General features: G+C 50.2%; 1 protein-coding gene across 34 annotated transcripts in view; it reads right to left on the bottom strand.

The window, feature by feature from the left end:
• The window catches only part of NRXN2 (neurexin 2), a 346,059-nt gene that overhangs the window by 220,719 nt on the left and 107,970 nt on the right, over window positions 1–17,370 (bottom strand). For 19 of the 34 annotated variants that reach the window (XM_077920435.1, XM_077920436.1, XM_077920437.1 and 16 more), the window contains one exon: window positions 1,488–1,556. The exons of 11 other annotated variants lie outside the window; for them this stretch is intronic. In XM_077920435.1, the coding sequence (XP_077776561.1) occupies window positions 1,488–1,556 (69 nt within the window). The remainder of the gene's footprint in view (window positions 1–1,487; window positions 1,557–17,370) is intronic. 4 more of the 34 variants (XM_077920438.1, XM_077920413.1, XM_077920422.1 and 1 more) reach the window with 1 other exon arrangement.

Here is a 17,370-nt window from a genome sequence, read left to right as displayed (position 1 = left end):
GTGACCAATGGAAGCACTATCTCTCTCTGCATACACATGTAGGCAGCAAGCTTTTAGAAGGGGCATACGTGGAACAAAGCGGATTATAACCACTCTTGCAGAATGTGCCTTAGAGTCACAAACAGCATGGGACGGGGAAGTCATGGGGATGGCATCGCATGTACAGCACCTGCCTCCAGCACTGAATGCACATTATCACTCAGCACGTACGGACCCTAAGTTAGCATGCCATGACCACTGAGCATGCTCAGTTGTCACTGGGCTTTGGGTTTTTTTTTTTTTTTTAAGTTATAATGCACACTAAGTATTTTTTTTGTAAAACTTCTGCAAACCCTAGGAGTTCCCTCAAGCGGTGGGCCCTTCTCTGGTCACATTAGCAGTGGCGAATTTTAAAGAATTGCATCAATCTACATCAGATTTAATCATAATAATATTAATAATAGGTACCTATAGCAAATGATTCAGTGCTTGAAATTCTCTCCTCCCAGACTTTTGTAGGAAAGAGTGCCGAAGCTTAAGGCTGCAGCCCTGGGTGCAATTTCCTTGGAATAGGCTCCAATGCACACAGTAGGATTTACTTTCATTCTGATTGCCACCCACCATTTCGCAGTTCCAGCTAAAGGGGATCAGCACCACAATGTCATTTCATGGGCGACTTGGGCTGTGGGACATGGGTGGCGTCAAACAAGCAATGTGGAAACCAAAAGTCCCAATCATCATGAAGCACATACAGTGGCTCCAACACTGCAGCTTTCTCCCACCTGGTGCCCCTCCAGATGTTATGGGTTGCTGATGGGGGTGGTAGTCCAAAACATTGGCAAGCACATTGGCAAAGGCTTTAGCAGACAGTGGTGGGTGCCTAGGTGCCAAAGGACAGGCAGCAACAGAGCTGCTGAATGTGGGGCAACTTAAGTGGCTGTGGGCAAAAGCAAGCTTCTGGATTTCACCAAATTCTTCAGTCACGTTGCAAAGGTAAAGGTAAAGGTAAAGGGACCCCTGATCATTAGGTCCAGTCTTGGATGACTCTGGGGTTGCAGTGCTCATCTCGCTTTATTGGCCAAGGGAGCCGGCATACAGCTTCCAGGTCATGTGGCCGGCATGATTAAGCCACTTCTGGCTAACCAGAGCAGCGCACGGAAATGCCGTTTACCTTCCCACCAGAGTGGTACCTATTTATCTACTTGCACTTTGACGTGCTTTGAGCAACTGGAGCTCACCCAGTCGCGGGGATTCGAACCTCCGACCTGCTGATCGGCAAGCCCACGTTACTAGGAAGCAAAGCAATATTGGCCTTAAGGGAACAAGAAGTGCCACTGTTTCCCAGTCACTTCCACTTATGCGGATCCCAAAAGCCTGCATACTCTATGGCAACGTAAATAAGCCAAGCAATGAGGACCCATTTAACCTAATTTGCACTCCTAATTCAGCTGCAGGCACACAGAGGCTTTGGGGTTGGGGAAATGAGGAAAGGGAGGGTTTACACTGACCTTTTGATGTCTGGTGCACCTCACTGGCTCCTCTCCCAGCCCCCCCTTCCGAGTAGAGTAGGGACCCTACTGGAGAAGCAGAACCACAGCATTAGGGAAGATAGGCCAGAAGCCCCCTGACCCACCCCAGGCACAGCGCATCAGCCCCACACGTGCCTGGACACCAATGACCAGCTGAACCTCCCGGAGTGCAACAGAAGAATGATCCGTTCCAAAATTAGACTTCTGGGATAAGATGGTTGCAGGTAAACACACACTCACTCCCCACCCCCTCCAAATGTTTCAAATGGCTTAGTAGTAGGAGCAGGAACAGCATTTAAGAAGAGGCAGCCACCAGTCAGGGATGCTGTGCTGACATCCTGCACAGTAGACTCTACATTGACCAAGCAGCTGAACCAAATGACCTCCAAGGTCACACCCAACTCTTTATTCTATTATTTCGGCAGCAGTTAAGAACTTCCTGGTGGTAAGAGCCGCTCAGTGGTGGAATGGGCTACCTTAGGAGGTACTGAAGGCTTTTCAATGGAGGTTGTCTGGGATTTATTTTGCTGTGATTCTTGCATTGCAGGGGGCTGGGCTAGATGATCCTTAAGGGTCCCTTCCAACTCTACAGTTCTATGATTCTGTGACTTCTCCCCATCACCACACACACTTTGTATTTTGATAATATGAATGCTTGCCGCAAGTCGCTTTGGGCACAGCACGTGCACCCTGGAAAGGGGCCATACAAATAAACACAATCAATATGCTTATATGAGCCCAGAGGTCAAACTGGCTCTACTGGGGGAGCCACCTGAGACCTTCCTTCCCCACCCTGCCCTCCATTTCAGAGCTAATTCTGGTTACTGTTAAGTCGTCCTGACTACGGTTTGCCCAACTCACCCTTTGCAAACCCATTTAGGACAGGGGTTGCAGTTTGTGCTAACCATAGAAAATGCTGGCTCAGATGGATTGCCAGCTATAAATAGTGTTATGAGCTGGGGTGCGTGCAGTGCAGGCATCCCTCAAAGTACTGGGTACCAGATTCCTTCTCCGCCCCTGCCCCCCGGCCCAATAATTTCTAAAGTTAGTGAATGTAGGCAATTACTAAATGCCTCAAAGTCTTCACCTGGGTGTGAGACAGCTCAGCAGTGTATAAATGCAGGCTGAATCAGTTTCCTAGGAAGAAGAACCATAATGTAGTTCAAAGGAAGGGAATGGTTGACCGACACGAGCAGTTACCCTGTGCCAGGCAACAGAGGAGTCTGAGCCCTTCCTCCCATGAGGGGATGGTGAACAGAGACAAAGACCAGGCATAGGATTTTAGTGTAAGCTGGGAGGGGGAAGTTCCAAGTGGACAGTGGGAGGTGATGTAAACTGAAGGAAATCTGGTGCTTTTAAAGAGAGGTTTGAAAATGGGGGAAGGGAGAGGCTGGGCTGGTTGGGAGAGGCTGCACACAGAGACCAGGGAGCATGGATGGCTTCTGCTCTGGACCAAAGTTTGCTGAAGCTATCAGGAGAGCAACAAGAGATGCTCCTGGGGTGTAATATTCTGCAATCCCTCCACCAAAACTCAGGTGTAAATATGTGCAAATAAACCACAGATTCCACTATGCCTAGGGTTGCCACCTTGGCACTGGCAAAATACAGGATGGGTCTGGGCGGTTGGTGGACAATTTCACTTTCACACACACACACACACACACACACACGCAATCTGGTGTTGAAGTGACTTCAAAGCAATCCAGTACAATCTACTGCAGCCTGACAGGATGGCCCCTCTGGAATTTGTCACACATGCATGTGCATGCAGACATACACAAAATTTTGCAATCCTGTCTGTGCTTGGCTACCCAGAGCTTAAATAAATGCCCTTTCACACACATGCATTTGGAGAGGATCCCTAACTTGGCAGAGACAGAGAAAGAGAGAAAGTTCTGAAATAAGAGGACAAAACTGTTATCAATATAGGACATAGCGTTTTATATTGAAGTACGGGGCAATCTTATATTATACAGGGCAGCTGGCAACCTTAAAGGAACACAAACCCCTGGAATCTTGGCACACTGCTTGGCAGAGATTGGGGTGGCCGTTGACAATCTCAGAGCAGCCTGTGTAGCGGAGCCACAGAGCTGCCCTCTCAACACTGGCACTACCGGCTTACCTGGGTGAAGCTGAGGCAGTGAGGCAGGGGCACCAGATTGGCTCTGCCAGGCCCCCGACACCACCCCAAATGTGCCACTGCCCTGCCCCACTCAGGTAAGCTGTAGTGGCATCTGGTGCTGCAAGTTGGCTTCGCCCTCCCCCCTTCTACATACAACAAGCTACAATAGTTATTATAATTATTTATAATATATGTAACCAAAGGGAAAATCTCCCAAATGTTTGAAGCCATGGGGTGGGGGGAAGGACTGTTGTTTCCTCACCAGGCGTTTTCGGGGGGGGGGGGACGACTGGGATTTGGGGGATTAAAAAAGAATACATAATAATAATCAGTACCATTTTCTAGCACTCTCTAAATATCAACAGTCACTTCGTTCACATAAACCGCATTGTGCATAACTTGGTTTACCACAGAAGTATCGTGTCTGGTTTATCAAAAGTACTATACAGTTTCTACAGACAATAATTACAAACTGAATTTGTAAGTTTTTGTTGTAAATGGAGCAACAAGCTGCTCTACCATAAAGGAACTTCTTTGGCATCTCTTTGGTTTTGCCAGTTTATGAGGAGCCAGCAAAAAACAGTAAAAGCAGAATCTGTCCACATTCTCACATTCTAGTAAAACAAACTATTGAATATTCTGACAATTATTGTCTCCTTCAGTCCTCCATAGTGTCAAGTAGACATAAAGCACTCTCGTTTTCCCACAATTTATGGTGTTTTAAACTGGGGGCTATTGTTTTGTTTGGTACTATGATATGTATTTTTGTGTTATTATATTGTAAACTGCCCTGTGATTCTCAGATGAAGGGCAGTATGGAAAGTTAGCAAATAAGTAAATAATATAATAATAATAATAATTTATTATTTATACCCCGCCCATCTGGCTGAGTTTCCCCAGCCACTCTGGGCGGCTCCCAATCAGTGTTAAAACAGTACAGCGTTACATATTAAAAACTTCCCTGAACAGGGCTGCCTTAAGATGTCTTCTGAATATCAGGTAATTATTTATCTCTTTGACATCTAATGGGAGGGCGTTCCACAGGGCGGGCGCCACTACCGAGAAGGCCCTCTGCCTGGTTCCCTGTAACCTCACTTCTCGCAATGAGGGAACCGCCAGAAGGCCCTCGGCGCTGGATCTCAGTGTCCGGGCTGAATGATGGGGGTGGAGACGCTCCTTCAGGTATACAGGACCGAGGCCGTTTAGGGCTTTAAAGGTCAGCACCAACACTTTGAATCGTGCTCGGAAACGTACTGGGAGCCAATGCAGGTCTCTCAGAACCGGTGTTATATGGTCCCGGCGGCCACTCCCAGTCACCAGTCTAGCTGCCGCATTCTGGATTAATTGCAGTTTCCGGGTCACCTTCAAAGGTAGCCCCACGTAGAGCGCGTTGCAGTAGTCCAAGCGTGAGATAACTAGAGCATGCACCACTCTGGCGAGACAGTTCGCGGGTAGGTAGGGTCTTAGCCTGCGTACCAGGTGGAGCTGGTAGACAGCTGCCCTGGACACAGAGTTAACCTGCGCCTCCATGGACAGCTGTGAGTCCAAAATGACTCCCAGGCTACGCACCTGGTCCTTTAGGGGCACAGTTACCCCATTCAAGACCAGGGAATCCCCCACACCAACCCGCTCCCTGTCCCCCAAAAACAGTACTTCTGTCTTGTCAGGATTCAACCTCAGTCTGTTAGCCGCCATCCATCCTCCAACCGCCTCCAGGCACTCACACAGGGCCTTCACCGCCTTCACTGGTTCTGATTTAAAGGAGAGGTAGAGCTGGGTGTCATCTGCGTACTGATGAACACCCAGTCCAAACCCCCTGATGATCTCTCCCAGCGGCTTCATATAGATATTAAAAAGCATGGGGGAGAGGACAGAACCCTGAGGCACCCCACAAGTGAGAGCCCAGGGGTCTGAACACTCATCCCCCACCACCACTTTCTGGACACGGCCCAGGAGGAAGGAGCGGAACCACTGTATGACAGTGCCCCCAGCTCCCAACCCCTCTAGACGGTCCAGAAGGATGTTATGGTCGATGGTGTCAAAGGCCGCTGAGAGATCCAGCAGAACTAGGAAACAGCTCTCACCTTTGTCCCTAGCCCGCCGGAGATCATCAACCAGTGCGACCAAGGCAGTTTCAGTCCCATGGTGAGACCTGAATCCCGATTGGAAGGGATCCAAATGGTCCGTTTCCTCCAGGCGTGCTTGGAGTTGTTCAGCAACCACCCGCTCAATCACCTTGCCCAAGAATGGCAGATTTGAGACTGGGCGATAGTTGGCCAAATTGGCCGGGTCTAAAGATGTTTTTTTAAGAAGCGGTTTAATGACCGCCTCTTTCAGCGGGTCTGGGAAGGCTCCCTCACAGAGGGAAGCATTCACCACCCCGCAGAGCCCATCGCCCAGCCCTTCCCGGCTCGCTTTTATCAGCCAGGATGGGCAAGGATCAAGGAGACAGGTGGTCGGTTTCACTTTTCCAAGCAGCCTGTCCACATCCTCGGAGGTAACAGACTGGAATTGATCCCATGTAACAGGACCAGACAGAACTCCAGCACTCTCCCGCCCTGGCCCTGCTCCCACGGTGGAGTCTACCTCCTTCTGAATCTGAGCGATTTTATCTGCAAAAAACTTTGCAAAAGCATTGCAGGAGATCTTGGGGTCCCTACCAGGCCCCGGTGGTACAGGTGGTTCCGATAGATTGCGAACCACCTGAAAAAGTCTCCTGCTGCTGTTTTCTGCAGATGCAATGGAGGCGGCGAAGAAGGCCCTCTTCGCCGTCGCCATTGCCACTTGGTAGGCTCGACGTTGAGCTCTAACCCGTGTCCGGTCTGATTCAGAATGAGTTTTCCGCCACCGGCGCTCTAGCCGTCTCAACGATTGTTTCATCACCCTCAGCTCCGGGGAAAACCACGGGGCTGTCCGGGCTCCATGCAATCGGAGAGGGCGCTTCGGAGCCAGACAGTCAATAGCCCTGGTTAACTCCGCATTCCAGCGTGCCACCAGGGAATCAGCTGAAAGGCCATCAACTTGGGATAAAGCATCCCCTACCACTCTCTGGAAGCCAATTGGATCCATTAAGTGGCGGGGGCGGACCATCCGAATCGGTCCCACCTCCCTGCAGAGGGGAAGGGTTGCAGAGAAGTCCAGTTGCACCAGGAAGTGATCTGACCATGGCACTTCTTTTGTTTCGCTTTTAGTTAGTGTCAGATCACCAACATCCATAGAGGTGAACACCAAGTCTAAGGCATGTCCATGGCTATGAGTTGGGCCAAACTTATTCAGGGACAGCCCCATGGAGGCCATGCTTTCCACGAAGTCCCGAGCGGCCCCTTGTAAGGTCGTGTCGGCATGGATGTTAAAATCCCCCAGGACAACCAAGCTAGGTGTCTCCAGGAGCATATCCGCCACGACCTGAAGCAGCTCGGGCAGGGAATCCTTGGTGCAGCGGGGAGGTCGGTACACCAGTAGGAATCCTGTACTGCCCCTATTGCCCAACTTCCAGAACATGCACTCAGAGAACTGGGTCTTCCCAATAGGACGCCTGGCGCAGACCATAAATAAAATAAATAAATAGAGCTAAAAAAAAGAGAGGAGAGGAAACAAAATTCTGTGAACTCTACAGGAAATTTATTCAGTCTCTTTCTCTTAGCTATCACTCACTCTCTGTTTCAGTTACTTCATATTTGTCACCATCACATTCTCCATGGACTTCTCAAAACTGAAGGTTTGCCCAGACTGAAACCAGCTTCTATCCTTTCACATGCCAGCTTATTTATTCCTGCGATTGTACGTTGTTTTCAACTTTTTCATCGTTGTGTTTTAATAGTTGTAACCAGCTCTGGAACATTAGGGTGAAGGGCGAGTAAATTATAATTTACTTGATTTGTTATATTTCCAAACTTGGACCAGTTTCTTTCAACATGACGCAGAAGATGGAGGAATCTGAAGCAGGTAAGAAGCAAAAGGAGATAGAGGCTGTGTTGTTGTGGAAAGGCTTTGCCCTCATGTTGCAAGAGGGATATGTTTGGCAGAATCCCAGACTGCCTTCCTCAGCCTGAAGATATTCTGCTCTGCAACACTGGAATGTATCTGTCCAACATCAAGCCCAAAGTGTGCTGCTTGTTTTGTTATCGGGTCAGGGCTATCATCACGGACAACCCTTGCCTTTGAATCTTGGGTCCAACAGAATCTGCAGCAGCGTGAATTGGATGGCAACATAATTGTGTTGCTCTGTGCCTTTCTGCCACCCTCAGACATTTGAGGCCTAGTCAAGAGGGCAGAAAGAGATCCACCAACCATGTTTACAAGAGGAAGGCCAAAAGCAGAGAAGGCACTGGGTCCTTATTCCTCCCCTTGCGACAATGGTCAAGAGGCAGAAATATATCTTGCATTTGGGAGCTGAATTCTCAGCTACAAGATTGCAGGACCTCAGTGCACATGAATTGTAACGAGCTGATACTGTACACAGTCTTACGTGAAAGTCTTCCCGTTAAAACTATTTTAGAAATCATTTTGGGGGACTAAATATATGAACACCTCATCTTAAAGGTTTTGTTCATCATTCTAAAAGAAAATATTTCATCATCCATTCCCCCTCCCCCCGGTTTTTCAGGAAAAAGCAAACAAAATGCTTTTTGGTGGGGAGAGTGGAGAAAAACATCCCCCCCCAAAAAATAATAATAATAATAATTCAGGGCCTTCACATCTCTAGAAAGGGATGGAGAATGCAAGTATTTCTTTATTTATTATTTAATCACCTGCCACACATTCTCAAAGCAATGTACAAAATAGGTTAAAAACACAGAAAATAACAGCAAATAAAGACTGCAAAGTAGAAACCCCTGGCAGAGACCCTCCCCAACCAGCTGTGAAAGATTGCTGGAACAAAAACATTTTCAATTGTTTCTGGAAAGTGCAGGTCGTGGGCGCCTGTCGTATCTCAGCAGGGATGCTCTTACCCAGAACAGGGGCAGCCACACTAAAAGCCCTGCTCCAAGTCACTGGGGAATGGGCTTCTGATATTCTGGGGATTTGAAGGAGAAGCTCTCCAGCAGAAGGCAATGACTCGCTGCGTGTGTATAAGGAAAAAGGTGGAACTTCCAGTAACCTGGTCCTAAGCTGTATTGAACCTTATGTCTTACTACCAACCCCTTGAACTTGGCCCTGCAGCAGATTGGCAGGCAGTGCAAATCTCACAAGCAGGGTGTTATATGCAAGTGACAATTTGCCCCCCAAATCAACCTAGCTGTTGCATTCCACACCAGCTGCACCCTCCTCAACCGTAGCCCCAAACAGAGAAAACTGCAGGAATCCAACCTGCATAGGTGAAGCTATTGTCCAGAACCTGAGACTGATGAACGTTTCTCCAAGAAGAAGCACTTTACCGGGGCCAGAAGGAAGCAACTTTACTTGACAGGAGTGGAAGTTAATGCCCCCCTGGAGACCATAATGCCATGGGACGTCAGTGGTTCCTCATAGGACCCCTCTGGCGATGCTGCACCTCTGTCAAAGGAGCAATGGACACACTGTGCTTCCTTGGCAGGCAGAGGCCGCCTCTCCCTACCTGGGAGGAGGAACCAAGCACTATGACGTTCTCTGGATCCAGACCTGCTGGGCTCCAGCAAAAGGCAGGGTTGGCAGGGGCCGCCATAGAAACTCTCAGCCTGTGCATCTTAATTGTTGGTGTCAGAGCTCAGGGCGGGAGGCAGGTGGATCACCAAGCCTTACAAAGGAACATCGAAAGCCGCCTTATGCTGAGTCAGACCATGAGGTCCCTCTAGCTCAATATCGTCTACACTGGCTGGCAGCAGCTCTCCAGCGTTTCAAGCAGGGTTGGGTCGTGGGTTTGAGCCCCATGTTGGGCAAACAATGCCTGCATTGCAGGGGGTTAGACTAGATGACCCTTGTGGTACCTTACTTACCTTATGACTCTAGAGTGACCTTGCATAGCTGAAACATGGCTTCAAATGCAGATCTCTTTATCCTCAAGTGCAGGCATAGGCAAACTTGGCCCTCCAGATGTTTTGGGACTACAATTCCCATCATCCCTGACCACTGGTCCTGTTAGCTAGGGATCATGGGAGTTGTAGTCCCAAAACATCTGGAGGGCCGAGTTTGCCTATGCCTGCCCAAGTGGATAGTGCAGTTGGTTAGAGCATGGTGCTGATAATGCCAAGATTGTAGGTTCGATCCCCGTATGGGACAGCTGCATATTCCTGCATTGCAGAGGACTGGACTAGAATTCAGCGGTTCTCAACCTGTGGGTCCCCAGATGTTGTTGGACTACAACTCCCATCATGCCTGAGCTCTGGCCTTGGTAGCTAGGGATGATGGGAGTTGTAGTCCAACAACATCTGGGGACCCACAGGTTGAGATCCGCTGGACTAGATGATCCTCAGGATGATCCTTCTAACTCAATGATTCTCTGCCAGTCCTACTTGAGAGATGCCAGCAGGGATTCAACGTGGGACCTTCCGCATGCAAAGCAGATGCTCTACCTCTGAGCTATGGCCCTTCCCCCAACCAGGCCTCAGGGTAGCTGAGCTGTTCCCTTGCTGGAGTAGCAGGAGGGTCACTGGCCCAGTCCCTGCTCTGGGCTGGCAGGAACAGACAGCAAGGGAGGAGCATGTGATTCCTGCACTGCAGGAGGTTGGACTCAATGACTCTCTGGTCCCCCTTCCAACTCTACAATTCTATGATCAGTGGGTTTGCTTGCTAAAGCACTGATATGCTGCCTTTGGGTTTCCCCAAAGGGGAAAGGTGGCTCTCCAGCTATTGCTGGACCACAAGTCCCAGCATCCCTGACCATTGGCCATGAGAATGTGGTAGCCCACCTACACCCTGATGATATAGGCAACAACACCAATCAGAACTAAACACAAACAATGGCAGAAATGCAACCGATCATTCTGAAAGGCAGATTAGCCAAAACCACCCAACGTTAGACCACAACATCAATATATCTGGGTTCTCCTGTCTGAGGCAAATCCTTAACAAAATGCCTGAAAGAGGTGTTTAAAAGATCAGTAGCACAGCTGTGTAATGAGAGGATAGTACACTCTGGGGGCAACCATGTTGGTGAATTTTATGTTTCTCTCCCTGAGGTTTTGACAGCTGGGATAGATCAGTTGGTACAGCACGAGTCTCTTAATGTCAAGGTTGTGGGTTCAAGCCCCACATTCGGCAAAGGAGTCCCACCTTGCAGGGGGTTGGACTAGATGACCCTTGTGACCCCTTCTAATTCTATGATTCTATAAGTGTGCCCTGCTGCATACCAGGCAGGTGATCTGCCATGGAGCGCCATCCCTCACCTGCTGGATCCAGCACCGGGGCTAGAATACTGAAATGCTTTTCAATGGCTCCTGACACCTGTCTATCATTGTGGAGAATGGGCTGGGCTTAGGAGACCTGGATTCAAAATCTCAGTTGGCCACAAAGGTCACATTGAGCTCTGGGGGAGTGGGGCACATATGCATTCACATAAATTGGCTGCTACTCTTTCTTTGTGAAACCAGCAACCACCATTCCTTCCTTCACAAGCTTCAAGTTAGACTGCTGCCAAACAAGCATTCACGGGGCTGCCCTTGATGACAACCTGAGCTATCCAGATGGTAAAAGAGCAGGGATGGACAACGTTTTTTCTCTTGAGGGCCACATCCCCTCCAGAAGAGTCTGTTGAGGGCCTCTTGGCAGCAGTGGGCAGGGCTGAAGCCCCCTTTTCTGCCATCCCTCTCCCAGTTCAGCAAACTGCAGGAAGAGGAACAGATCGATCTCGCCAGATGTCTGAACTCATGGCTTACAGGGGATTTTCTGAATTGGGCCCAAGGGCTGCTGAGTCATATGGCCCATCCCTGGAGTGGAAGAACATAGTGACACATGCACCCTCAGCAATCCAGGAACAGCTCGCAAATTCCCTGCCCCAGGAAATTCATTTGGCTTCCATTCTGGCAGTGTTTCAAAACCAGCAAAAATAAATACATAGTTCTGAAGGTCTGGCTAACTACCTGATCTGGTGTTTCGCTTTTTTATTATTATTTTTGGCCCTGATCTTCTTCTTTGGGAACTTTTCATCGGCTGTGTTGTTGTTTGCGTTTTTAAATACACTGTCTGTTTCTAATTATTTCTATTATCATTATTAATACCTAATTAAACTGTAAACACCAATCATTAGTATCGATTGTGAAGAGCATCCCCAACAAAATCAGGACCTGCTCCCGTCGGACTGTCATAGAATCACAGAATCATAGAGTTGGACTAGACCACAAGGGCCATCGAGTCCAACCCCCTGCCAAGCAGGAAACACCATCAGAGCACTCCTGACATATGGTTGTCAAGCCTCCGCTTAAAGACCTCCAAAGAAGGAGACTCCACCACACTCCTTGGCAGCAAATTCCACTGTCAAACAGCTCTTACTGTCAGGAAGTTCTTCCTAATGTTCAGGTGGAATCTTCTTTCTTGTAGTCTGTCCCTCCTTCTCCATTTTAAATGTTACTTATCATTTGCTGTGGTACTTTAAAATTGTAAACCATATTGGGTGGCTTTGCAGGAAGGCAGTATATAAATGCAATGGGGGGGAAATGAATAATATCTTCCTGCAAAGAATCCTGGGAGTTGTCGTTTCCCAGAGTTCCCTGTGAAGAAGGATTGACTGTTAAACCACTCTGGGAATTGTAGCTCTGTGAGGGAAATGAAGGGGGACTCCTAACAAGTCTCAGAGCTCATAACAAACTACAGTTCCCATGATTCTTTGGGGAAAGAAGTCATTACTATTTAAAGCGGTATCATGGTGTTTTAAACACCTGGTGGCGGACGTGACCCTGACATGGAAGTGGTTCTTTTCCCCTCTGTAATCTCTTCGTGCCAATCCTACAGCTCTGAACCTGGTTTACTGTCGCTTGCAAGATCAAAGAGGGAACAAGTACCCCTAGCAAAAGAATATCCCAACTCCAGGGGCCTAGAATTTTGAGGATCCTTGTGGGGTGGGGTAGGGGCCTGATGGAGCCCCAGCCCCCTAGCAGGGCTCCTGCACAACAGCCTCTTGCCCTGGGCCTCCCCTGCAATGCTGGTGGGATAAGTTTGGGCAGCTGCCATTTTAAATTTCCCACAATGCCCTTGAGTGACACTGGGGCATTGAGCAAAACTTAAAATGGTGGGTCTTTGGCCGCTTGGCGCTGCTGCCCGGAGAAGGCCCACCAGCAGAGGAAGCCCCAAGCCCTCCTGCAGCTGGTGCCCCTGGAAAGCCAGGACAGTTAGAGGGGAGCCTCTGGCTTCATTACACGACAAAAGAGGACCCCATTTATGTGATTTCCGTCATGAGAGATATCCCAGGGTCACTGACGTATTTGGAAAACAAACAAGGAAACATTCGAACATAAAACTAAAGTTAATCCATCTAAAACAATTGCAACCATCTGCTAAGTCACATGTGCCAGGGTGGCAGCTCACTCCTTAGGCCCCCATCCTTCAGGATCTCACAGATATCCTTCATCTATAGCTTTCTGGCTATGCAGGCTGGGGTTGAGAGTAGCTGGAGCCAGAACAACACCTGACCAAGGGGATTCTCCTCCCCTGTCCTGGAGAGTGACACAAAGCCACACCTGGTTATTATCCAGAGAAATACTATGTTTCCGCCAGTAGGGCTGACTTCCTGCATCAAGGGTGCTATCCATAACTCGGCTCAATGTGGATGGTGAGCCCCTTGCATAGGCGCCGACTCCATGGGGCCTGAGGGGGCCCGAGCCCCCTCAAAAATTCGTTTGGGGGGGCTCTGCCCCCCCAATAATCTCGGGCGCCCCTCCAGCAGAGCGCCGCCGCCGTGCGGTTGGAACCGAGCGGCGCTGCCTTGAAACAACGCAGCGCCGGCAGTCGGGAGACTGGGATCGAGGCCCCACCGCCCAGAGAGCCACCCAAGTTCGGGCAGAGTGGGACTTGGGCGCCGGAGAGGAGACAGCCGCGCAGAAGACTGGGCTGCCCCGGAGCTGGTGTGCGCCTAGTGTCTTCCTGAGCAGCCGACGGGGTGCGCTTTCGGGTATCACTTAATGCTCCCTCCCGCGGAGAGATGCAAGCGCCTTTTCCCTCCCAGCCCCCCCCCCCCGAAGCAGAGGGTGACTCCCGGCCGGGATGATGCGCTTTTGTGCCTCCTCCTCTTGCCGCTCGCTGCGCACCTGGGCAGCCGGCACTCCCTTGTAGCTGCTGTGCCTTAAAGGGACGGGCGGAGACGCAGCTTGCCCGAGCAGCCTCTCTTGAGAATGCCGGGGGCGCCGCAGACCGATGGGGCTTTGCCGAGAGGGGTGGCCGAGGGAGGGGCCTGGCCCAGGGCAGGAGCCGGGAGGTGTCATCCACGGGGAGGTGCGGAGCCAAGCCCGGATGCCAGGTCTTTCCCCACCTCGGCAGAAGGAACGCAGCCGGGAGGCGCCCAAGGGACACAAGGGAAGGCGGCCCGACGGCGCGCAAGGCGGACGGCTTTGCGCACTGCCCGAGGGGTGCGGCGGCCCTGTTCTCGTGGCGGGGTCGGTGCCTTGGAATTTGGCCATCTGGGCCTTTGCTCGACAGCAAATCCCACCGGCCGGCAACAAACCCGGGTTTGCCTTCTTTTGCTCATTTAACAGGAAATCCTAATTCGCCCACTGCGTTTCACCACGCTTGAGCACTGCGACACTTTTGTAAGACTACACGGATGCTATACGTTTAAAGCAAAAGTCGAGGCACATTCTTTGCCCTCGAAGAATTCTGAGCGCTGTCATTTGCTACTGGTTGCTGGGGGTTGTAACTCTCTGAGTCCAGGGGGAAACTGCAGCGCCCAGAATTCTTCGAGGGCAAAGAATGTGCGTCGAAGGAATAATGTGTACGCCTACCAGTTAGTTCATTCCCTCCAGTGGGTAGGAATCCTGCAATGGATGTTGGCAGTTTGGAGGGCTCCTGTGCACCAGCACTCTCAGGAAAGGGAGGCAAGCGGGTTGATCCTCACGTGCATTTACTTTGAAGTAAGTCTGCCTTTGTTCAATGGGACTTTCATCTCATTGCAGGGGAGGGGGGTTGACATTTTTGGGCTCCAGGACCACACGCACCTTCGGCCAACCATCCAGGGGCCGCTGGCAGTGGCAGGTGTGCCTCCCCCAGGCTCGCTCTCTCCTGCAGGCAGGCTTGTATACACACACCTCTCCTCAAGGGATCCCTGCAGATCAGCTGCGGGGGCGGGGCTAGGGGATCGTCTCTGCTGGTCAAATAATTGAACTGATGACCAGCAAGGGGGCAGGTTGCATCCCCATCACAGCAGTCACTGTGTGAACTTTCATCTTTCTTTCTTGCGACTGCCAAAAATCAGTGGGGCTTTATTTGGGCGGGGGGGGGGGGGTTGATTGAGGTGGCTGGATCAGAGGCCCGGGATTGTGGGGTTAGCATTGCAGTATTTGGCTGCAATCCTTTACCTGAGAATAAGACTCATCGTACTCAATGGGAAGTACTTTTGAACAGACATGTACCCCCACCTCCTCCCCACCTGCTCCCTCGCCAGCCAGCCAGCCAGCCAGCCGCGCGCCCTAGCCGGAGAGCCCCGGCCGTCCCCGTCGAGCAATCGGCTGGATCTCCCTTCAGCAGGCCGTGCTCACAACTCGGCCCAGGGACCCCCCAGCAGCGGATCTCCGGCCCAGCTGAAGAATCCGGCAACAAGCCCCCTCCTCCCCAATCGCTCCGCCGAAATACGCTCCAAAACCCCCCAGATAGGCCGCCGGCCGCCAAGTCTCGTAGCGCCCTGAGCGAGGGTCTCTCCCCAACACCGCCACCTCGAACTGCGTTCTCCCGGCTACCTGAGAGAACCAGCAGCAGGACCCCGGTATGGGCCCCCCCAATATTTTTTATAAGTCGGCGCCCCTGGCCCCTTGTGCCTCTTTTAATTCCTCCATGTCTGTGTGGGGTTCCCCTCCAACTGCTGGGGTCCCACACTTTCTCTCCCCTAATTCTGGAGAGTCCCTATGCCATTGTTTCCCAAACTTACAATAATCACGTACCCCTTCTTGGTAAAAGATAATTTGGGGGTAGTTTTAATAATACTGTTTTATCTTTGAATTGTTTTCTGCAGGTAAATATAAGTATGATGAAGTAAAATATATATATTTTTAAATGCCGTGTAGCCTTTGAAACCTACACTTTGGAAAACAGTGCCCTATGCAATTGATGTAGCTCTCCAATTTGGATTTTCAGAGCAAAGGCGACCTCCAGCTTTAGGGAGGAAAATATGTGGGGCACCAGTAGCTGGAGCAGACCACTACATGGATGAGGGGGAATTAAAAGTGGCACTAGGGGGGCACCAGCCACATTAAGCCAAGATATGGATGGGCATGGCACCTGGTATCCTACTTGTGGCAGAGGCCTTTGACCTTGCACCTTTGACCTGGTAGCACCAAGATGACCAGTGAGGCCGTACACACCATGCCATCTTCAGACTTAGGATTCTGCACCGAGTCTCAGTGGTATGTTTTCTGGCAGCCTCAGTGCAGCCTTGTGTGTTGTTTGTGTGCATGTATGTATGTATGTATGTATGCATGCATGCATGCACGTATGTATGTATGTGGCATCTATCTATCTATCTATCTATCTATCTATCTATCTATCTATACTACTACTACTACTACTAATAATAATAATTTATTATTTATACCCCGCTCATCTGCCTGGGTTTCCCCAGCCACTCTGGGCGGCTTCCAACAAAATATTAAAATACAATAGTCCATCAAACAGTAAAAGTTTCCCTAAACAGGGCTACCTTCTGATGTCTTCTAAAAGTCTGGTAGTTGTTTTTCTCTTTGACATCTGGTCGGAGGGCGTTCCACAGGGCAAGTGCCACTACTGAGAAGGCCCCCTGCCTGGTTCCCTGTAACTTGGCTTCCTGCAGTGAGGGAACCGCCAGAAGGCCCTCGGCGCTGGACCTCAGTGTCCGGGCAGAATGATGTGGGTGGAGACGCTCCTTCAGGTATACTGGACTGAGGCCGTTTAGGGCTCTAAAGGTCAGCACCAACACTTTGAATTGTGGGTCGGAAATGTACTGGGAGCCAATGTAGGTCTTTATGTGGTCTCGGTGGCCACTCCCAGTCAGCAGGCTAGCTGCTGCATTCTGGATTAGTTGTGGTTTCTGGTAGCCCCACACAGAGCGCATTGGAGTAGTCCAAGCGAGAGAGAACTAGAGCATGCACTGCTCTGGCAAGACTTTCCGCGGGCAGATAGGGTCTCAGCCTGTGTACCAGATGGAGATGGTAAACAGCTGTCCTGGACAGAGAATTTACCTGCGCCTCCATGGACAACTGCGAGTCCAAAATGACTCCTAGGCTGCGCACCTGGTCCTTCAGGGGCACAGTTACCCCATTCAGGACCAGGGAGTCCTCCACACTTGCCTGCCTCCTGTCCCCCCAAAACAGTACTTCTGTCTTGTCTGTCTGTCTGTCTGTCTGTCTGTCTGTCTGTCTGTCTATCTATCTATCTATCTATCTATCTATCTATCTATCTATCTATCTATGGGCACTTAGCCTGAACTAGAAACTGGGAATCAATTACTAGCTGAAGTGAGGCAGGCACACAGCATGATGAAGTTTAGGCATCTACTGAAGACATTTTTGTTCAGGAAGGCTTTCCCTGTGGTATGACCTGATCATTTATGGAAGATCAATTTTATATTTGATTAAATGCTTTTGTTGTTTTAAGAGCTTGTTGAATTGATTCTACTGCTTTCAGAGCTTGTGTTTCAGTGTTTTACTC

The sequence above is a fragment of the Podarcis muralis genome, chromosome 16 (genome assembly GCF_964188315.1).
Source record: "Podarcis muralis chromosome 16, rPodMur119.hap1.1, whole genome shotgun sequence".
In the NCBI taxonomy this organism is placed as follows: domain Eukaryota; kingdom Metazoa; phylum Chordata; class Lepidosauria; order Squamata; family Lacertidae; genus Podarcis; species Podarcis muralis.
The sequence above is the reverse complement of the archived record's forward strand: the minus strand, read 5'-3'. Positions and strand labels throughout refer to the sequence as shown.